At 37.4% G+C, this 23,988-nt stretch overlaps 2 protein-coding genes across 3 annotated transcripts in view; one reads left to right on the forward strand and one right to left on the reverse strand.

Annotated features, from left to right (window-relative positions):
• Positions 1-16,261, forward strand: part of tmem184c (transmembrane protein 184C) — a 32,685-nt gene extending 16,424 nt beyond the window's left edge. For both annotated transcript variants that reach the window (XM_063046450.1, XM_063046449.1), the window contains exons 6-10: positions 4,034-4,127; positions 4,426-4,538; positions 4,738-4,837; positions 9,489-9,660; positions 14,189-16,261. In XM_063046450.1, the coding sequence (XP_062902520.1) occupies positions 4,034-4,127; positions 4,426-4,538; positions 4,738-4,837; positions 9,489-9,660; positions 14,189-14,442 (733 nt within the window). In that variant the 3' untranslated portion in view covers positions 14,443-16,261. The remainder of the gene's footprint in view (positions 1-4,033; positions 4,128-4,425; positions 4,539-4,737; positions 4,838-9,488; positions 9,661-14,188) is intronic.
• Positions 16,262-20,383: 4,122 nt separating this feature from the next.
• Positions 20,384-23,988, reverse strand: part of prmt9 (protein arginine methyltransferase 9) — a 77,998-nt gene continuing 74,393 nt past the window's right edge. Inside the window, exons 10-12 of the mRNA XM_063046451.1 lie at positions 23,197-23,350; positions 22,969-23,091; positions 20,384-20,691 (exon numbers count right to left, since the gene is read on the reverse strand). Coding sequence (XP_062902521.1) covers positions 20,473-20,691; positions 22,969-23,091; positions 23,197-23,350 — 496 coding nt within the window. The 3' untranslated portion in view covers positions 20,384-20,472. The remainder of the gene's footprint in view (positions 20,692-22,968; positions 23,092-23,196; positions 23,351-23,988) is intronic.

Genomic DNA, 23,988 nt, shown 5'->3' on the forward strand with positions numbered 1-23,988 from the left:
ATAGAGTTTGTCAAATGTATTCAGGAAAATTTCCTTAATCAGTATGTAGAAGTCCCAACATGAGAGTGTACAATACTTGATCTGCTATAAGGGAATGAGACAGGGCAGATGACAGAACTTTGTGTAGGTGAACACCTTGCATCCAGTGACCACAATGCAATTAGTTTCAAAGTAATATGCAAAAGGGTAGGTTTAGTCCACAGATTGAGATTCTAAATTGGAGAAAGGCTAATTTTGATGGTAAATGATCTGGTAAGTGTGGATTGGGACAGGCCTGTTTTCTGGCAAAGGCATACTTGGTAAATGGGAAGCCCTCAAAAGAGAAATTTTGAGAGTACATGGCTTGTATGTGCCTGTCAGAATAAAAGGAAAAGGTAACAAGTGTAGGAAGCCTTTGATGTGTAGCAGGTATAAGCAGGTAGGAAAAAGCACGGTATTTATGGAGTATAAGAAATGCCAAAAAAACACTTAGGAAAGAAATTAAAAGGGCTAAAAGAGGGCATGAAGTTGCCCTAGCAGACGAGGTAAAGGGAAATTCTAAGGGAGTCTACAGATACTTTAAGAGCAAAAGGATTGCAAGGGACAAAATTGGTCCTCTGGAAGATCAGAATGGATTTTAATCCATGTGTGGAGCCAAAACATATAGGGGAGATCTTAAGTAAATTTTTAGCACCTGTATTTACTCAGGAGATGGACAGAGTCTATAAAAGTGAGGCAAAACAACACCAACTTCATGAATCCTGTATAGGAGGAAGTGCTTGTTGTCCTGAGGCAAATCTGAGGGATCTGTTTCTGTGCTGTACTTTTCTGTGACAATATTGCTGCATCAGTGGGAAATGAGGGATTGCTGCATTCTTGGTTTCACTGAGACATGGCTCACTTCCAAGCACCCCAAATTGTATTGTGGATTCCATCCATCCAGAGACTTAGTGAACATGGTCTTTCCAGCGCTGGGATCACCACTTGCCACCACATGTGACCCTTTTTAAGCCTTTCATTTCATCAGCTGAAATACGCAATGGAACGCCCTAAAAATTTGGCTGCCCACTCCAGTCACTGCACTCAAGCCCAAGGGGTTCTCAATACATTGATGGACAGGATGGCAGCATCAGGAAAGGGTAGAGATGGTAGCCTCTGCTTCATGATAAGCTCATCGTGGTGATTGGAAGTTTTGGTCATCTTGCATTCTTGTTCTCTCAACGTGGAACATCTAATGATTAAGTGCTGACCATTCTACTTATTGAGAGTGTTCTCTCCTGTGATCGCAACTATGGTTTACATACAGTCAAAGCCAGTTATCAAGCTAGCACTTAATGTATTGAGTGCCATGATTAACGAATAAGAAAAAGTTTATCCTGGTGCTTTTCACATTCTTGCTGGGGATTTCAGTCAGGCTAGCTTGAAAACTCAGCCCAGCTACCACCAGTACATCAACTGCGGACCCAATTCACTTGACCACTGCTACACTACCATCCAGAATACCTACCATTCCATCCCTCAACTGCATTTCAGGAAATCTGACCATCTATCAATGTATAGCCGGAGACTAAAGATCAATGCACCAGAGGTAAGGACAACACAGGAGGTAGAGCTGTGGCTGCAGAGCTGCTTTGAGTTGATGGACTGGACCATTTTCAAGGGCTCATTAGTGGACCTGGACAAATATGGCACATTGTCACTGTCTTTATGAAGGCACACATTGACGAGTATGTCCTCTCAAAATCATTGTCTTTCCCTACCCAAGATCCTAGGTGAACCAAGAAATTCACAATCTGCTGATAGCTAGAACAGTGGTATTTAGGACTGGCGATCCTGGAAAAGTAGAGGAGGACCAGGTATTACCTTTGGAAGGTCATCTCACATGCAAAGTGGCAATTCCAGACTAAATCTTAATCACGGAGGGATGCTCAACAACTGTGGCAGGGCTTGAATGCTATAACCTACAAAGCAACATAAATGAGAAGGCTACCTCAATGTCACTTGTGCTCACTTTGGTCAACAGTACAAGATGGCACTGGCGATACACAATGACATTTTCTGGGCAGGTCGTAAAACTTCCAGATATATCTCAGAACATGGAGGCATCCTTCAGGATTGTGAATCCACAGGAAGCATCTAGCCCAGACAGCGTACCTGCTTGAGTATTGAAGATCCATGCTAATCAATTGGCTAGAGTATTTATGGATATCTTTAGCCTCTCACTTCAGCAGTGTGAGGTACCCACCTGCTTTAAGCAGGCATCAATACCAGTGCCCAAGAAGAATGTGGCAACCTGCTTCTATGACTATCATACAGTAGCACTTACATATACTGTGATGAAGTGTCGAGAGTTTGGCTATGAAGCGTATCAACTCCTGCCTGAGGTGAGACCTGGATCTGCTCCAATTTACCTATTGTCACAGCAGATGCCATTTCATTAGCCTTTCATTCAGCTCCGGAACACCTGGAGAATGAGGATGCATACATCAAGATGCACTTCATTGATCACAGCTCAGCATTCAATACTATCATCCTCTCAAAGATAATGACTAAGCTCCAACACCTGGGCTTTGTTAACTCCCTCTGTAACTGGATCCTTTATTTCTTTACTGACAGATCCCAGTTATAACAGATTGGCAACATCTCCACTCTCACTATCAGCACGTGCACCATAGGGCTTTGGGCTTATACCCCTGCTCTATACTTAAAATTGTGTAGCTGAGTACAACTCCTATGTTGTATTTAAGCTTGCTGACAACATGACCATTGTTGACCAAATCAAAGTTGATGATGAAATGGCATATAGGACGGAGATTAATAACCTGGTTCAATAGTTCCACAACAGTCTTCCACTCAATATCAGCAAAACCAAAGATTTGATTATCAACTACAGGAGGAAGAAGCTAGAAGTCCATGAGCCAGTCTTCATGAGGGAACAGAGATGGAGGTGGTCAGTAGATTTAAATTCCTTGGCATTATCCTGTCAGAGGATCTGCCCTGGGACCAGCACATAAGTGCCATTACAAAAAATAGGCACAACAGTGCCACTACTTTTTAGAAGTTTGTGCCAATTCAGCATGTCAGCAAAAAGTCTGACAAACTTCTATTCATACACAATGGAGAGTATCCTAACTGGCTGTATCATGGTCTAGTATGGAGACAACAATGCTCATTATTTGCACAGTTTGTCTTTTGCACATTGGTTGTTTGTCAGTCTTTATCAGTTTATGTATAAGTTTTCATAAAATTCTATTGTATTTTTTCCTGTAAATGCCTGCAAGAAAATGAATCTGAAGATGGTATATGGTAACATGCATACTTTGAACATTTTTAGTGCTTAAGATTTTGCTGTACCAAATAGGTTAATGAACAACGCACAATGCTGGAGGAATTCAGCAGATCAGGCTGCATTTATGAAGGGTAATAAACAGTCACTATTTTGGGCTGAGACCTTTCACCAGTACTGGAAAGTAAGGGGGCAGAAGGCAGAATAAGCTGGGAGGGGAGGTGTACAACCTTCCTGTGAGCATGACTGACGTGTAGTTGGTATTTGGTGCACTCGATGGGCCGAATGGCCTACTTCTGCTCCTTTGTCTTATGGTCTTATGTGGACACATTAAGTAGAGGTTAGGATGAGCCCAAGTTACATGGTTTTATATTTGGAATCAGCAGCATCAAAATTTGTGGATGACGCCAAACTTTGGAGGGTCATGTGGGGAGATTTCACAGTATGTGAGCACAAGAGTGTGTTTACTTAGATTTTAAATGAAGGTTGATGGTCCTGATCCAAATCACTGGCAAAAGTTGGCATGATCTGGTATGGTATTCATTTTGTTTAAATAATTATCTCACTAACATTTGGGGCTATTCAGTTATAACAAAAGCAGTGTGATTCTATTAATTATTTAAGGAGGCTACCAGAGAATGGTGTGATATTCTTGATATTTAGCTTTATTTTAGATTTTTGGCATGCCAGCCTTGGAGGCAGGCAAGCATGCTATTAAGTAGTGTGCTTTATTCAAGGTCAATAATTGAAATTTCTTTTCATCTATAGAATCTGCGAACTCATTGGAGTTTATGATGAAGGGAACTTTAGTTTCAAGAATGCTTGGACATACTTGGTTATAATTAACAATCTTTCACAGCTAGTAAGTCTTGACATATGTATATGCTTATGAAAATGTAATTTTTATTTTCCTGGTTTGTTGCACTTGATTAAATTTTTTGAAGACCATTTATCTTTGGTTTGGTCTTAAATTCAAGAATTTCACTGTAAAATGAAGTTTTAAGGTTTGACTAAATTTTGAAAAGAAACAGCTATTCAAACATAATTTCTGATTCATTCAAAATCATAAGCATATTTGGTTATATTTTTCTATATTAAAGATGCATAAGTGCTGCTATTTATTCTTGTAATGGTGATTATGTTGTTCTTTGTTTTTCAAGTTTGCCATGTATTGCCTTGTGCTATTTTATAAAGTGCTGCGAAATGAATTGAATCCCATCCAGCCAGTGGGCAAATTTCTCTGTGTGAAGCTGGTTGTTTTTGTATCTTTCTGGTAAGTTGTTTTAAAAAATGTTTTATTCTCCTAAGGCTTTTTATTCCTTGGGTTAAAAAAACAATAGTTTTCTTAAAGCTGAATTTAATAATATAAATTAGTTGACTACATTAATGAAAAAAATCAAAACCCGAATTGTTGAATTGCTTTTTTGATCATTTTATCATGATTATTAAAATTTCTTTTTCAATCGTTTTAGGCAAGCTGCCTTTATTGCATTACTTGTGAAAGTTGGGGTCATATCTGAGAAACACACTTGGGACTGGGAGAGTGTAGAAGCTGTGGCTACTGGTCTACAGGTAATTTTAGCAGTTGTATTTGTACAGCAACCTTAAAAGCAGCATCTTTTATGGAATCTATTTTAGTTTGCAAGGATGGCTAATTAGGAACAGGTTATTTTAAAGCTACCATTGTTGAGAAGAATAATCATAATATGGTAGAATTTTATATAAAGATGGAATCATCTAGTTTGGAAATGTGAACAATTTTGAAGGTTGTCTTTGGTAGTGTTGGATCTCTGATAATGAGTGTTCTGATCCTTGGGGTTCTTCCAGGAGTCAGGAATGACAAGCCAACTTAATTCTAAGATTTCAGTTTATTTTAAAGTACAAACAAACATACAGATACTAAGCAAACTAAATAAAGAGCTGAGAAATGATGCCAAGGGGTGAATAGATGCAACCACAAAAAGAATAAAGATGGCGTCTCTGAAAAGTGCATCACTTTTATAGATAAGATTAAGAAAATCCCTTAGATACAGAATAAATTAGTTAATAGGCTAATTAAAGCTATCATATCATGTGGGTAATGTGCTAATACTTAGCCAATGAAAACTGAGAAAGGTGATACAGCAGTTAATTTAACTGTTAATACCGCTGTTTGCCAGTAAGTGCTGATGAACCATCACATGCTGTGAAAAATACATACGTTTTTTTAAAAAGCACAAACCTCATAACAGTAAAAAGTTTTTTTTTAAAGTGGTTCTGAATAGTAGATTGCTGCATTAAAAGGTTTGACGGTGAGGAAGTGTCTCTAGCGTAATTTTCTACAAATACATATCCCTTTTTGAAGCATAAAAGCCAAAGGAAGAATGTTCTACTCATGGCAAACAAGGTTATAAATAATAGATTTTTTTGTTGCCTAAAGAGCAGTAAGCCTAAGAATTGGGAATCCAGACACTTTGATCAGGAAAGGAGTATTAGAAAATGAGAGAAATCTGCAGAAAAGCACATATATAGTCTGGAATATCTTCTGTAGACCTGTTTTGTCTTAAAAATAAATATTTAGCTTAATAACTGAAACAGGATAAATAGGGGAATGAGGAAGTAACTGAGTAATAAAATAAGTACTGTGTGTATTACCTGCAGGAAAGAGTGGAGGCCAACTAGTTTAAAGTGAATAAGTTAAAATAAACTAACATTAATAAATTAAGTTAATGGGATTAGATGGTCACAACCACACTCAATTTGGATATCTACATATAAAATTTTGATAGAACTGGAAGGTAGTCAAAGTAACTGCATTTTTTAAGAAATGAGGGGAGAGCAGATTGCCAGCTCCAGTTGGGTTCACCTGTCATGAGGGAATATGCCACAAGGCTATTTATTGGATCACTTGAGATTGGGAGGAATGTTCTGGCCTGAACTGAGTATTGGCTGTCAGAAAACAATCTGAACAAATGAGTCACTTTCAGGCTTGGCATCTGTGACCAGTGCTAGGGTCCCACCAGTTCACAATTGCTTTGAGTCCAAAGTTGCTGATGACATTAAGCTGGGTGATAAAATGGGATGTGAGGAGGGTGCAGAGAGAGGTTGCTTAATTTTCCATGTACAACGAACACATCATCCCATTCGTGAAGTTTGGAAGCATGATAAGAGATGTCATTGGAACGTTTAATATTCTTGCAGGCTTTTGCAATGCAGATGCAGGATGCTTTCCCCAGGCCGGGGAACACAATCTCAGAATAAATGGTCATCCACTAAAGATCGAAATTGAAAGCAACTTCACGCAGAAATTGGTGAATGTTTGTAATTCTCTACCCAAGAATATGTTCAAGGCAGAAATTAATACATTTTTGAAGACAAATGGGATTAGCACAGGAAGGTGGCTCTGAGGTGTGATATTGATTAGCCATGATCTTACTGATGGCGGTGTGGCCTTTAGAACTGAATGGCCTACTCCTGTTTCTTGCATTCATACTTCTGTCTTCAAAGTTCATATAGTTTTGGGAGTGAGAGTGCAGCTTGTCCCTAGTTATTGAAGGAATTGGGTTCTTATCCTTTTATGGAAGAACTCAAATGGTAGGTTGTACAATGAACCCTTCATCTCACTGAGGATACATTACAGAAAGACCACAAATATGAACTGTGCTGGTAACTCTATTATTTCTGTTTCGCTTTATTGTTATTGTTTCGCTGGTAGCCTTTAACTAAGAGTTGCAGTAAATAGTGAGAAATGTCAGGAGGCTGGTCAGTCTCCTCCCTGTAAGAATATAGTAAATCACAAGCTTGTTTTTGCATGCAAGTTACTTAAATCTATGCTGCCAGATGGAAGAATGCAGTTACTTATAAGTATTTTTCCATTATACTGCTTTTTGCTTAACAGGTGTATTTTTCTGATCAGTTTGTGTTTAATATTACTATTTTGAGAGCCAGCCTTCAAGTATATTTCTTACTGTCAATGTAACAACAAAACCTTTTAAGCAACAAGTTTAAAAAAAAAACTTTGCAAATATTAAAGTGTTCACCACTGGTGAGTTATGTAATGTTAGTATGCAAATGATGCGATGCCATTTTCACACACAAAATAACTATTAAGTGCAAAATGGTGACCAACGTTCTAAAGTGTGCAATTTTAAATATAGAGAGCACAATAGAATAAATAAACACCAAAATGTACATTAATTTTAAGTTCCAACCATTTCTCATCTGCTCTTTCACCTGTGCCACTGCACGTCTCTCCATTGCTAGTGCTAATCATTTATTAATAAAGTGTTATTAATAAGGTACTTAGTTTTCTTTCTGTTGTTTCTTTGCCACCAATAAGTCGTCACTGGGCACCATCTTAAACCACATATTTCTGATCTATCCAATCCACCAAAATATTTTTCCTTCAACCTGTCCCTTAATGAAATACCTAACACCTTTTTCACTATTTTCTCTCCTCTCCACCAACATTGAACATACCTCCCTTATAGTCTACTGTCACTTATCATTACCTCCCCTTTTGTCATCCTCCCTCTTACCTCTTCTGTAATCTCCACAATGATGGGAGATCATGGAAGAAAGGACCTCAGCCTAGCCCTAGTGCATTATAGAAATATTGGTCCTTCAGTAGCTGAACCATAGATCGTGCATATCTGGTTTCACAAAGAACTGAGTGGTAGGCATTCATGCAAAAATAGAAGATCAATGGGACGAATATTATTAGGCATTTATTTGAATCATTTAAAATTTTGAAGTCATCAATGTGAATGTAGCTGGGAAGTAATAAAAATGAGAATAGAGAGATTGTTGCGTTAACAAAGAAACAAAAGGGCGGGCGGGTGGTAGTTCATTGGGGTGCATTCTCCACTGTTGACTGTAAGGAGTTTGTACATTTTCCCTGTGACCACATGGGTTTCCTCTGGGTGCTCTGGTTTCCTCCCACATTACAAAGATGCATGAGTTAGTTAGGGCCATTGAGTTGTGGACATGCTATGTGAGTGCCTGAAGCATGGCAACACATGGAGGCTACCCAGCATAAGTCATGCTGATTTGACTTGCTACAAATGACACATTTCACTGTATGTTTTGAAATTTTGTACATGTGACAAGTAAAGCTATGTAATCTAAATATGAACTCAGTGATGCTGCCATAGTTTGGAGAAAGAACTGCTTATAAAAATGAAATATTAGTAAATGATTTGAAATTCTAGATAGGAATGGCAGCTAAACTGCTAGATAAGGTCCAGAATGATTAGGAACTGTAGTTGGTAGGATTTTAACATGTTTGCATATATGAAATTTTCGAACTTGGTTGCTGAGAGATGGGTTGGGTAGTAAAAAGTGAGGACAAATCCAGTGGGTCCCAGGAACTTCAAATATGACTGTGTTATCAGTGAATTCTGTAACCTGCTGATCTTTCATTGCACATCACACAAGGAACTTGGGAAAGGCTCTCAAAATTAAGGTAAATTAAGGACTTGTAAAATGTGTTTGAGAAGCAAAGGTTTTTAAAACTACAAAGATTTGTTGATTCTTTTGGATATTTTCATATATGACCATTTGCATTATCAGACAATGTTCCATTGAGTTGTAAGATTTTTATTATGATCACTACGGTAACACTTTATGTATAATTTCCATGACTAGATTGTCCGAGTAGTTCTGACATAGGTTCAGCCGATCAGTGTTCAATGATCCCATAGAGTCCGGTGGCTGCATCAAGATTCAATACTCCTCAGCACGTGGTACCAGACTTTAGAATTTGCTATTCTGCAACACTTGGGTCACGATACCTCTTTCACTAAAAACCAAGGCAAGATCAAAAGATTGATAATCTTCCAGCAGCAGTTGATGTTTGTCTGTGTTTGAAAAGCCTATACAGCACAGCTTTCTATGTATGCAGAATGGAACATTGTTCAGCAATGTGACCAAACACATCTTTGCAATGCCAGCAAGATAGAATTTCGCCAAAAGGTGAAACTCGGCGTTTGCATTCTGAGACCTCCAAAGTTTTATGTACCCATGCACAAAGGAGGCCATCAGAATGAGCAACATTTTGGGTGTTTGATTTGCATCTTATACACTAATACTAACGATCTACACAACATCCATCTTCAGCCATTCCTCTTAACCTTTAATTAAATGTGATTAAATAGATTAATTGAGGAAATTAGCTAGTAGGAAGAAAGGTAAAACCTGAAAAAAAGTAATTTGATCAACTTTTTTTTTCTATTTTCCTCCTCAGGATTTTGTCATTTGTATAGAAATGTTCTTTGCCGCGATTGGTCATCATTATAGCTTTTCCTATAAGCCCTATGTGCAGGAAGCTGAGGAAGGCTCCTGCTTGGATTCATTTCTTGCAATGTGGGATATCTCTGACATCAGAGCAGACATATCGGAACAAGTGCGGAATGTTGGTAAGGAAGTTGTGTTAGTGGGATCATTTGCATGTTGACACTGAAACTTTTAATCTCGGGTTAAAAATTTTCAACCTGTTTGTAGTGCAAAGGTGTCAGTTCCAAAGTATCATCTTGACTTAGTTTCAAATGAAGCCAGTGACAATGTTGTGTTATTTTGTTTAATAGCAATCATATCAGAAGAGATCCCCCATTAAGATCATACTATATGTTGTATTTGCAAGACTAGAAGTGCATCATTTTATATGGAAACTTAGAAGAAAATACAGGTCTACCTAATTAGTCAGTAGAAATTATTCTTGTAAGAAACTAGCATTTAAAATGTCTTCTTGTTAACCTGAACTCACCTAGCCAATGATCTAGTTTTAGACAGGACTTCATGTATCCCAAACATTCTTCAGAAGTAACTACAGATTAAGCACCCCCTTATCCAAAATACATGTATATTACATATATAAAAACGAGACACCATTTCTTCGAACCATGGTGTAAAGCACATTACACACATAACACACAATAAGTTATGAAGGTAAGGATAAGATCTACAGAGGAATCTCACATAAATAACAAACCAAAGTGAATTAATATTAAATATTGTAAGGTATGGAACAGATTAACCAGTGACACTTTGAATTCGATGTGGCCAGGAGTTCAGAAGCCTAATGGCCTGTGGGAAGAATCTGTTTCCCATCCTGACCGTTCTTGTTTTTACGCATCGGAGTCTCCTGCCTGATGGTAGAAAGTCAAAGAGGATGCTAGATGGATGGGTTGGATCCTTAATAATACTAAGGGCCCTGCATACACAGCGCTCCTGATAAATATCCCCAATGGATGGTAGGGAGGTCCCTATGATCCTCTCAGCTGATCTCACAGTACTTTGTAGGGGCTTCAGGTCCGATGCTCGACTACTCCCATATAGAAACATACAAAATTTTGAAAGGGATAGATATAATAGAAGTAGGAAAGTTGTTTCCATTGGTAGGTGAGACTAGAACTAGGGCACATTGCCTCAAGATTCAGAGGAGAAGATTTAGGACAGAGATGAGGAGAAGCTGTTTTTCCCAGAGAGAGGTGAGTCTGCCCAGGGAAGCAGTTGAAGCTTCTTCACTAAATAAGAAACAGATTTTTACATAGTAAGGGAATTGAGGGTTATGGAGAAAAGGCAGGTAGATGGAGCTGAGTTTACGGACAGATCACCTATGATCTTATTGAATGGCAGGGCAGACTCCATGGGCCGGATGGCCTACTCCTGCTCCTATTTCTTATGTTCTTATGGGAGCACCAGTGCTCAACATACTGGGATGAGAGATATTGCTGCCCACAGGGACTGACTGGCCTTACTGTTAAGGTGAAGTGACCTCATATGTCATGAACAGAAGTTAATGAAAAACAGAACAACAGAAAAACACTGCATAAAGCAAAACAGATCTGAGTCGTGTATGAAAATAGCAGATTTGTCAGTGTTGGAGTGAATATGTGCAGCTTAACGGTATGCTGATCGTGAAACAAGCAAAGATCTGTTGCAACAAATTGAAACTGAAGGTAATTGTGAATATTCAGCAGGCTGGTTGAGAAATTTAAGAAAAGGCACAGCATTAAATTTTTAAAGATTTATGGAGATAAAGTATCATCCGATCACAAAGCAGCAGAGAGATTTATTGAGTTTGCCAAGATCGTTGATGATGAAAACCTAACACACTGAAAGGCTGCAACAATACATGTGTGATTAACAAGTGTGAGATAGACTGCTTACTAGTAGCACATAAATTCAGAGTTGGGAATGTTGGTGATGCCAAACAGCCACAGACTGTCCACCTGAGCAGCTGAGCTTACTTTTCTGATAGTTCAATGTACACATTATTTCATGCACAAAAGTATTAACAATTTTTATATAAAACTGCCTTCATATCTGTATGAGCTGTACATGTAATGTAAATGGATTTCATGTTTAGACTTGGGTTCCATCCCCATGTTATCAAGTCCGAAAAAATATGGAGCACCTTTAGGCCCAAGCATCTTGTTATAAGGGGTGCTCAACCTGTATCAGGCTACTTTTCTACTTGGGATACGTTTTTCTCTTATTGTATTGGTTTAAAGATTTCCTTTGACTAGTATTTTGATATTTTGTTATGTAGTTGAACATTTGATGGACCTTATTATTAGCTACTTCGTAAGCTGGGCATCTTGGTCTTTCAAATTGACCTATTACCATTTGTGGAGAGTGTTTACTTTTCTTCCCAAGTCTACAGCCTGTGATTCAGCAATGACTGGTGCTGTCAAATAGTTATAAAATTAAGAGGATTTACTGTTTTTAAAAGTTCCCAGGAGTTCATGACCAAGAGTCCTGCCAAAATGCGATGTTTCTGATTTCAATCTGGGTCTTGACCCAACTAACCTCAATCTGGACAATAGTGCGAGAACTGTATTTGGTCTTTGCTTTTGGGCTTGGGAAGTACAGATCATTGATTTATATCCCTGACTCTTATACAGTAAGACCTCAAAGTCTGCATTTAAAGTATTGGGTCAGGACTGTTTCTGCTTGGTTGATATGTCCTAGTGTAAAGAGGTAATCCATACTGACTTGCTGATTTGGCCAATTGCCTTAATACATCAATTTTACCCTATTTGAATTCTTGAAGTTGACTTGCAGCCAAAACAACATAACTGACTAATACTATCATTTCCTGGGTTATTTCCAAGTATCTTGGACTTTAGCACATTTCCCATTTTCTGAAATGTTTGGAAGTTGGTTAGTGCTTTTGACATCTCATCAGACTCGGACACACATACTCTGAGGCACTTAAGATTTCCATTCAGTCTGAGGTACATGTTGGGCAAAAAAATATACTTCCGAATGTTTGTCTTCAGAAGTAATTAATTTCCTGTCTTAAGGACTATTATCCTGCTTTCCTGTTCATGAAACCTAAGACAGAATATTGCATTCCTGCAGTTCCCCTTACTGTCACAAGATGTCCTTCTTTCTCCAAAATTAGTTATACAGGTTGAGCACTTATTAGAAATGGTTCATGCTGGAATTTTTTTTGCATTTTGGAATATTTGCTTCTATACAATGAGATACCTTGGGGATGAGACCCAGGTCAAAACACAAAATTAATTGACATTACATATACAACTTGGACAAATGCCATGAAGGTAGGTTTATATATTTTTAATAATTTTGTTCATGAAACAATGTGTACATTGAACCATCAGAATAGTAAGCTATCACTACCTCAGCAAACCAGTTGGACAGTCAGTGGATTCTGAATTTATGTGCTATTGGTAAACAGTCTTTACCAATAGCACAAACATTTGTTCATCATGTATACGTTCAGGGTGTTAGATTTTCATCAGTGACCATATTGGCAAACTTAGTGAAATTTTCTGCTGCTTTCTGATCAGCAAACACTTTACTATCAATCTTTAAATGTAATGTTGTGCCTTTTCTTAAATTTCTGCAATCAGAGTGCCTTCAATTAACTCAGTGGCCTTCAATTTTCAGTTCATTGTGATATATCTTTGCATGTTTCATGAAACAGCATACCATTAAGTGGCATATGTTCACCTTGATGCTGACAAATCCACTCTTTCAATACACAATCGAGATTTCATTTTTCACTTTATGCAGTGTTTTTCTATTTTTCATTAAATTCTGTTCTTAACACATGTGAAGTCACTTCTCTGACCTGTCTGTGGTTCGCAGAAACCTGCACATTCCCTGGGAACCTTCCCAGTGCCTCGTTTAATTTTCCATTTGTGATGTCATGTCAGAATTCAAAAAAATTGTATTTTTTGGAGGTTTTTGGAATTTGGAGTGTTCAACCTGTATATTGAATATATTACTCTTTCCTTTATACTTTTGTTTCAAAAGCTGCAGGTTTAAACCAGCAGTAGGATACTGACGGCTGCTGGATTCCTCTGGTTAACTCAATTTTATCGTAAATCTGATAAGGAAAATTGTGTGGAAGTCAGAGACTGATCACTGAAACCCTAAAATTTGAAAAGTTATCATTTATGCCAGCTGTTTTTCACTTTACGGGCTAATTCCTTCCTCAGTAAAAGAGGATTAATAATTTGTAAATGGTAATTGATTGCATCAAACAGCTGTGCATAAAGCTGATGACTTAAAGATTTTATAGTATATTCTAATGATGAATCTTGAATTGCTGTTGCAGCTGTACCAATGAACTTTATTTCATCTGCAAGTGTGTCAGTCTGGACACCCTTCAGACCTACTTAATAGTTAACACATGTATGCTTCCAACTGGTCTCTTAGCAATCTCTCTTATTGAATAGCGTTTAGGAAATATTTAATTTTACAGGATTTGCTCATGGTAACATAAATGTAGGCACAATTAAGCTGATTGTGACTTAAATCTCTTCTATCTGGATGGTGGCTGCAGAGTAAATATACTAATAATTCACAGAATTTTTATCTAAATATAGTTAATGTAACAAACTCAAGATAATTTGTGGATCTTACTGAGGAGCAATCATCGCATCGTTTCTGAATGTTTAAATTTTACAGGAAGGACTGTGCTGGGTCGACCAAGGAAAACAAATGTTACTGAGGAGGAGGAGCACAATGAACATACCAGCCTTCTCTCTTCAGCGAGTCAGGATCTAAATTCTGATTCTCCATCTCTCCCACCTTCTCCAAAGGGGTACTATCAAGGATTTGGACAGACACATGCAGCTCTTGCACCCCATACTACTGATGATTTACCAAATGAGAAAGAAAATGAAGATGTCTTAAATTCTGTGCACAGCAAAACACCATAAAACCCCGATCAAAGTGCTTAAATTGTTGGTTAAATTTCGACTTCAAACTTGCTTTAAATCCATATCTCTTGATGGTACCATGGATAACAAGACCGAGCATTATAGATGAACTCGATGAAAATGTTAAAATAGAAATCTAATGCTGTATATTAAAACAAGCAAACTATATGATATCATAGAACTTCGTGACATAAAAGTTGTATGAAAATCACTAACTACTGTATAGATGTCTATAATAGTTTTTAATGGAAGAAATTACACAATATTCAGAGCATCATAAAATCCATCAAATATCTCCCAGATTATTGGATATGGAACTTGTGTCTGAATTTAAAAAGTACTTGATGGGCATTTGTACTCCCCTACGAGGTTGCAACCTGGGAACTGAGAAGTCGTGTTCAGTCAGAGCACCTTAACTTGTATGGACAGGAAAGGCACAGGAGGCTTCCACTTCAGACTTTAAATTTAAATATTAAGGCATCTTTGAATGTAATGGTTATTTATTCAGATTCATTGTTTTCACTTCATTTTATATTTTCACTGAGATTAGTCATTTAAAGGAGCAATGGGAGACTACTTTTGCTCAATTTGTCCCAATCATTTATTTAAGTTCTGGTTGAGGGATCTTGTGTACAAACTGATAGTAATTTTTCTTTATCTACATAACTGACTAAACTCCCACAAACCATTCATTAGGCTGTAAGTCATTTTGGAATATCCTAAATGTGTCAACAGCACTTCATTTCTGCACACTGGAGGAAGAGTTAGTCCAAAGTGCAATAGCTCCAGTGTGTTACATTACAGACCCAGGAGTTTAATTCTAAAATAATAACAATATATATTTCCACCAATTTTGTGAGGCCAGAATGAGCAGGGCATTCCTGATGTAGTAAATAATTCCTGGGTATTACATGTGCAGCAGAAGGTTTGATAAATACAGTAAATTTTATCTCCTGTATTTTAATTTTCTGAAAAAAATACAGTTCCAATATCTCTACAGCTGAAAACTTGATCTGAAAACTTTTTGGGGCCTATTTCTGAGACAATGTTGCATGAAAATGAAAGAAAATTATGGTTACTACTTCTGAACTATTGCCTATTCAAATTTAATACTGCAAGTACATTCTAACCACATTACCAACCTGTGTATAAATCAGGCATCATAATTGTTACAAGACTTGGATGCATTCAAAATGTACTTCTTTGGATTTCTTCTTCAATGCTGTAACTTGCAAAAGATTGAGTGTGAATCAGAGAAGTATATAACTAGTATAATAGTATAACTAGTAAATTGTTAAAATAGAATTGTCATTTAGTAAACTGTTAGGTTTATAATGGTAAATTAATATTGCCTTGTATAAATCACTGAGACTGCTAATCTGTCAAATGTTGGGCATTTTGCTCAGAAATGAGTGAGCTATCTTGCAAATTTTGGTTATTAAACTATATTTTAACATTTCAGTTTGGATGTTAGAATCAATTAAATATACAGACTATGTAAAATTGTTTTCTACCTTAATCACTATATTCATTGTTTTTAATTACTTGGGGCTATATTTTAAGTGATCAGATTGGAACAATATAGAATCCTTAAAACAACTTGATCAGTAATCAAAGATTTGATGCATGGCTTAATTTGATAATTGCACATGCTGCTAAATGAAGGATGTTCCTTTAAAATTAGCAATCAGAATATTTTCTGTTAAAGCTACACTAATGCCAGCAGATGTAATAATGCTTATTTACATGAAATCAAAAGTGAAAGCTTTTGATATTGTAGCTAAATAAATAAGGAAAATAAACCTTCGATTTCTTTTAACTGGTGTTTAATATTTTTAAAAATTTAATTAATTGGACATTTTCATGGCTATCAATAGATGCCTCAGTGACTGTTCTAAAGAGCATCACGTAAGTACAGGAAACCCTCACATTACTGTTGTTCAGCTAATGAAAATTCACCCTTACAGAATTCAAAATCATGACCCAAAGACCTGAGCTACAGAATTCACTCTCAGAATTTGTGGGGGGGAGTGGGTGGAAGCAACTACAGTTTCTTGACACATGCCCAGATAATCCTGTTGCACATTTACTGAAATTCATGAGACAAACTGTTTTGTAAGAACACAGCTCACTGCAACACTGGGGTTACCTGGGCATTGTTTCTAAAACTTAAATGTGGCTTTCTTCCTTTCTAGACTCTCATCAATATTACTACCACTATTTGTGAACCAATTTGAAAATTATGACCTGATTCTTACCAAGACATATTTTACTGCAGATTTTGGCAAAATTTGCGCAATTATATTACTTACTGGTGGTTATTCGACTGCCATTGAAAGTCAAGCTGGCCTTGTGTTAGGAGATCTGCCTGCTAATCCCACGTCAGTTTAAACCTGTGGAGCAGTTTTAGCAAATCTGTTCCAAAGTAGAGAAATCGAGATAAAAGATTCTTCAACCTTGGACCTGGTGAGGCTTGTCCCATTTTAATTACATTGAAGTAGGTTTCACCTGCCTTGGGTTCTATTTTTATGAGTACTTTTGCAGCTTTTGCACCATATGTCATTGCTGACAATGTGAAGCTACCATAAATGTATGGCTGTTTTTGCATATATGTACATCAAATTCATAGAGGACCCAGCAGCAGTTTGGTTGTCTTCATGATCCAAACAGTAAAGTTAGTGTGCTGAACATTGTGGTTATATCAAAATGTACATAAACAGTGCCACATAATCTGATTTTTAAACCACACTAACCAATGCTCTGTAGTGCTAAATGAATTACTTATTTGTTTTTCAGCTTGAAGGTGGCCAAAACCATTAAACTAATATTCAGTGCACACAATTCCTCTTGTTCATCTATAAAGGACACTGCTTGAAGCCTCCTTGGCAAGAGTAATTTTCACTTTGCATAATAACTGGTTATGTGATTTAATTTTACTTTAATAAAAGCTCTTAAACTTGTCTAAACAAAATGCCTTCCTGGGAATACACTATTGGGTATTCTGTATTAACATAATAAATCAGACTTACTCGCTTGATATGGAAATAGCTTAGTAATAGCTCTAATGTTTCAAATAACATCTAGCAGCCACAACATTTGGTGATCATTTTTCATGCATAATAATGTGAGAGATCTATTACTATTAGATATAATTTTTTGGCCATTTCTCATCTCTATTTGCTTAAGGCAGATTGAGATCCGCTTGCTGAAAGAAAACATCTTTTTGATAATGTCAATGCAATAGCTAATTGTAAACCATAGGAATTATCACTGAACAGTACTTCCAATGGTGACAGAAGCCAAATGCTAATCCGCAAATGGTGAATACATGTATGTATTTTGCTGTATTTAATACAAAGCCTATAAAAAGTATCCATTCCCCATGGATGTTTTCATATTTCATTGTTTTACAACATTGAATTACAATGGATTTAATTTGGCTTTTTTGACACAGATCAACAGAAAAAGACTTTAGTGTCTCAGTGAGAACAGATCTCTACAAAGTTATCCAAATTAACTACAAATATAAGGCAAAAAATAATTGATTGCATAAGTATTCACTCCCCCCCGCCCTTTAATATGACAGACCAAATAATCACTGGTGCAGCCGATTGGTTTTAGAGGTCACATAATTAGTTAAATAGAAATCTGTTTTTGGAGACCTGTGTGTAGTCAAGGAGTTTAAACTGATCACAGTAAAAATACACCTGTACCTGGAAGGTCCAACTGCTGGTGAGTCAGTATCCTGGCAAAAACTACACCATGAAGACAAAAGAACACTCCAAGTAACTCTGCAGAAAGATTATTGAAAGGTAAAGGTCAGGAAATGGATACAAGATAATTTCCAGGTCACTGAATATCTCTTGGAGTACGGTTAAGTCAATCAAGAAATGGAAAGAATTGGCACAGCTGTAAATCTGTTCAGAGCAGGCCGTCCTCAATAACTGAGTGACCGACCGTGGAAGGAAGGGACTAGTGACAGAGGCCACCAAGAGACCTATGACAACTCTGGAGGAGATACAAGCTGAGATGGGAGAGACTGCACATACAATGACTGTTGCTCGGGTACTTCACCAGTCACAGCTTTATGGGAGAGTGGCAAAGAGAAAGTCACTGTTGAAAAAAACTCATGAAATCTCAGCCAGTTTGGCGGAAGGCATGTGAGAGTCTGAAGTCAAATGGAAGGTGGTTCTATGGTCTGATGAATCCAAAATTGAGCTTTTTGGCCATCAGACTAAATGCCATGTTTGACATAAGCCAAATACAGCACATCATCAAAAATACACCATCCCTACCATGAAGCAGGTTGGTGGCTGCATCTTGCTGTGGAGATGCTTCACTGCAGCAGGCCTCAATCCAATTGAGAATTTGTGGCCGGATTTAAAAAGGGGCTATTCATTCATGATCCCCATACAATCTGACAGAGCTTGAGCAGTTTTGTAAAGAAGATGGGGGAAAAATTGCAGTGTCCAATTGCTGATAGAGACCTATCCACACAGACTCAAGGCTGTAATTGCTTCCAGAGGTGCTTCTGCTAAATACTGACTTGAAGGGGGTGAATACTTAAGCAATCAATTATTTAGTGTTTTACATTTGTAACTAATTTAGATCACTTTATTGAGATCTGTTTTCACTTTGACACAGTCTTTTTCTATTGATCAGTGTCAAAGAAAGCCAAATTAAATCCACTGTCATTCAATATTGTAAAACAATGAAACAAGAAAATGTCCAAGGATGGTGAATACTTTTTATAGGCACTGTAAAAACAGCAGGAAGTGGCCTTTGGACTATTTCAGTCTACTTCAATAATTCACTCCCCTCTTTCTCTCAGTTTCTCTTCTTCCCATCCCCACCCAAATTTCATTTTCAACAAATGATTAAAGAACACTCTTCTTCCAAGTACATTGTCTTTATATACATTATTAAAACTGACAAATTCATGAACAATTTAAATCAGAAAGCCATAGAAATAAGGACAAATGCATACAGGTCTACAAATCATGCAATCATCCAATTATCTGTTCATATCTTTGGCAGTTCAGTTCAATGGTCGAACATTGGGAATATCTTTCCAATGGGAAATTAATAGTCCCATTTGATGATTTTTGTACTTTGGAATGGAAGAGATTTATTTTACTTCACTGCTTTGGGGAACTTCGCTATAATTTTGAGCTGTGAACAGGCGAATTCTATTAATAGCAATTTTTAACCCTGAAAAACTACTGCTACACACATCAAAGTTGCTGGTGAACGCAGCAGGCCAGGCAGCATCTCTAGGAAGAGGTACAGTTGACGTTTCAGGCCGAGACCCTTCATCAGGACTAACTGAAGGAAGAGCTAGTAAGAGATTTGAAAGTGGGAGGGGGAGGGGGAGATCCAAAATGATAGGAGAAGACAGGAGGGGGAGGGATGGAGCCAAGAGCTGGACAGGTGATTGGCAAAGGGGATATGAGAAGATCATGGGACAGGAGGCCCGGGGAGAAAGACAAGGGGGTGGGGGGAACCCAGAGGATGGGCAAGGGGTATAGTCAGAGGGATAGAGGGAGAAATAGGAGAGTGAGAGAAAGAATGTGTGTATAAAAATAAATAATGGATGGGGTACGAGGGGGAGGTGGGGCATTAGCGGAAGTTAGAGAAATCAATGTTCATGCCATCAGGTTGGAGGCTACCCCAGACGGAATATAAGGCCCATCCTCTGGGTTCCCGTCCCCCTTGTCTTTCACCCCGGGCCTTCTGTCCCATGATCCTCTCATATCCCCTTTGCCAATCACCTGTCCAGCTCTTGGCTCCATCTCACCCCCTCCTGTCTTCTCCTATCATTTTGGATCTCCCCCTCCCCCTCCCACTTTCAAATCTCTTACTAACCCTTCCTTCAGTTAGTCCTGACGAAGGGTCTCGGCCTGAAACGTCAACTGTACCTCTTCCTAGAGATGCTGCCTGGCCTGCTGCGTTCACAAGCAACTTTGATGTGTGTTGCTTGAATTTCCAGCATCTGCAGAATTCCTGTTGTTTGCGTTTTAAAAACTACTGCTACACATGGTTTACAGTTATTGAGATACTACTCTTGTGATAACGAATTTTTAACAGAAGTTCATCTCCCCTGTTAACTGGTATTGGATTATCTAGAACAAACGCAGCCTGCTTCCAATGAGAAGATTCACTCCATGTGTTAAGACTGATGTCCACGTCCAGGCAAATTTCATACCAAAATGGAATAGCAGTTAGACTTCCAGCGGAGTGCACTTGAACCTATGAGTTAAAAGAGAGTAAAACTAAAATTAGTATGGTTTTAGTTATGTCCAAAAGCATATGGTTGAATTGTAGATCGGAAATTCCTACTGTTTACAACCAGCTGTTGCATTGAAATGGTTAAAACTGCAGCAGAGACATCCTGCTGTCTGTTATAAAGTAGTAACAGACTACTACTTCTGTTGCTGCTAACAGTAACTTCTGTTACTGTTCCGCTTCTGTTATAAAGTAGTAAGTTTACCTACAATAGCAGTTGATTTCGCATGTATTGTCTTTGTTTCAAAGAATATTATGAATTTACTTGAAAACAGTAAGAATCTCTAGATATGATTCTTATAGTTGAACTAGATAATATCCAGGCATCTTACCTGTGAATCTCTTTAAGTATAACTGAATCCTTAGAAAGTCAAGCAATTGTTAAAGCCCAATATAATACAATATACAACACAATTACATTTAACATAACAAAATATCCCAAGATGCTTCTCAGAAATCCCATCTGAGGAAAATCCTGCCACAAAAGAGATATCGGGGAATGTGGTGACAGAATTTACTTTTTAATGTGTGTCTTAAAGGTTAAAGTCCAAACAATGGAAATTGGAGATGAAAACAAAGCCAGAATTGGAAGAACACAATTCACAAAGAATTGTGGGGCTGATGTAATCGAGTGATGCTAAAAGGAGAGGTCATGGGTATTGAAAGAAAATGATGATAATTTTAAACACAAGAGGTTTTGCAGATGCTGGAAATCCAGAGCAATACACACAAAATACTGGAGAAACTCAGGAAGTCAGACAGCATCTATAGAGAGGAAAAAGCATTCAATATTGAGTCAAGACCCTTCATCGGGACTGGAAAGGAAAGGGTAAGAAGTTAGAATAAGAATGTTGGGGGGGGGAAGGAGTACAGGTTGGTGGGTGATAGATAAACCTGGTGAGGGGAAATATAGGTGGGTGGAGGAGGGGTGAAGTGGGAAGCTGGAAGGTAATAGGTGAAAGAGGTAAGGAGCTGAAGGAAGAGGAATCTGATAGAAATGGATGGTGGACCATGGGAGAAAGGAAGGAGAAGGAGAGCACCAGAAGGTGATGGGTAGGTGAGGAGAAGAGAAGGGATGAGAGGGAAGCCAGTATGGTGAAAGGGAAAAGAGAGAAAGGGCAGCAGGGAGAAATTACCAAAAATTAGATAAATCAATGCCCATGCCATCAGGTTGGCAGCTAACCATGTGGAATATAAGGTGTCGCTCCTCCAAACTGATAGTGGTCTCATTGTAACAGTGGAGAAATCCATGGTCCAATATATCGGAATTGGAATGGAAAATGAAATTAAAATAGATGGTCACCAGAAAATTCTGCCTTTTGCAGCAGACGGAGCAAAGATGCTTGACAGTGGTCCACACTGGTAAATATCTAACCCAACTCAGGGACAGACAATGTCTGTAGAAAGAAATTAATGGATGACATTTCGGGTCAAACTGCTTTATATGTACACAAAGTTTATAGGTAATGTTGTTACATGGAGAGGGATTTACATCATTATCATTATAGTGACGTAATTGACCAAGTCTATATATCCTGAAAATTTCTCCGTATTGTCTTCAAATTTAAAGATACAAATTATAACTAAGAGTATTGATATGAACAATAAGTTTTTATATTTCAGCCTATACTTTGATGAACTAAATTATATTTTTCCTAACATTTATATCATTCACAGGTCTAGCAGGTTGGTATATTTTGCCTTTGTACATGTAATACGCGCTTAATATTTACAACAAATTATTTGTCAAACGTTTAAAAGACATAGTTACAAGATTAGGAGGTGGTCATTTAAAACCTCCTTGTAGGAACTCCAGGATTTTCAACCTCAGAAAGTTTGGAGGCTGCATCATTGGTATTTAAAGAGGATGAAGATAAACATTTGAAAAATCAAGGTACGAATTACTATGAGGTAAGGGCACAGAAAAGATGAGACTTGAGTCAGATCAACTCTGATTATTTTGAATGGAAGGGCAGGCTTGAGAGGCAGAGTAATCGACTCCTGTTCCTATTTTCTGATGTTTTATGATCTTGTTTTTCATTAAAATTATATGCAACAAACATTCTATAGATAGTGGAGTCCCTGTTGCAGCTTAAGCTCAAAAGGGTATTATTCACATGAATATTTAATTAGCAGTGAAAGAATATGACTAATTTTGGTACTAGAATGTAAAGTTGTAAACAAAAGCAAAATTCAAAGTTCCCATAACCACTGATATAACTTTAAAAAAATACACTTTACCCTGATTTCACTGCACAGATCATCAGTAACAAGGTCCAGGAGATTCAGCTTTAATAGTTCCACTGGCTCACTGAGTTGAACATGAGGTAAAGTGGATAAATGCAAGAATACATGGATAGGTACCTGTAGGGGAAAGAAATAAATTCCTTCATACTTACCACAGGAAAATCTATTTAATATAAGAAATTGATTTTGTACAACATGTACACTATACTAACAAGAAACAACCTTGAATTGGTTGATGAAAGGTGCAATATTGAAATCTAATGTGGGTTCTTTTCCCTGAACAGCACTTTCTTGCTGTAAAGTGTCAGACTCGATGAGTATTCCATATATTGTTATACACTGAGGCAGCAACCTTCCCTCAGGTCGAAGCAAGCATCTAAAAAAGACAAACATTTAAGCAGTCTTAAGATAATCCAACAATAAACAAACTTTATATATCCCTCTCTACTGATATAGAATGGTATCTGCACCACATTATACCTTACAGAACCTAACCTGCAGAGGTAAACACCAAATTAAAATCTGGCATTTATGCATTTAACACACAAAAGAAATTCTAATCCCACCCCATAGACATCAAATAACAAAAACAGATCCCAAGCATGAAGTGGAGGGATGAGAGGTAATCTAACGTATGATCAAGTAACTTCCAGGATGAATCCAATTGAAGCAAAGAAATAGATGGGGATTTCAGCAGGTTTGAGGTAAAGTCAAAGGAATGAACTAAAATCAAAGTCATTGAGTTTTTTCTTCCAACAAAAAAAAATAAAAAAAAGCTCCTGGTCTCAAAGAGTGCAAAGTTTAATGGGCATGTAGGACTTTTCTTGCAGTGTATAAGTAATAGATTTAATTTCACAAGTTTAATATTAACATAAAATATCCCACCATTAGATCAATTTAATGACTTAATTATATTTGTGCATTTTACAATAATGGGCCTAACAGGTCTTAAATTAAACTATGATGTACAATTGCTTCATAGAGTTTACAGTTCAAATTATACTTAATACACAA

The sequence above is a fragment of the Mobula hypostoma genome, chromosome 4, assembly GCF_963921235.1.
Source record: "Mobula hypostoma chromosome 4, sMobHyp1.1, whole genome shotgun sequence".
In the NCBI taxonomy this organism is placed as follows: Eukaryota; Metazoa; Chordata; class Chondrichthyes; order Myliobatiformes; family Myliobatidae; genus Mobula; species Mobula hypostoma.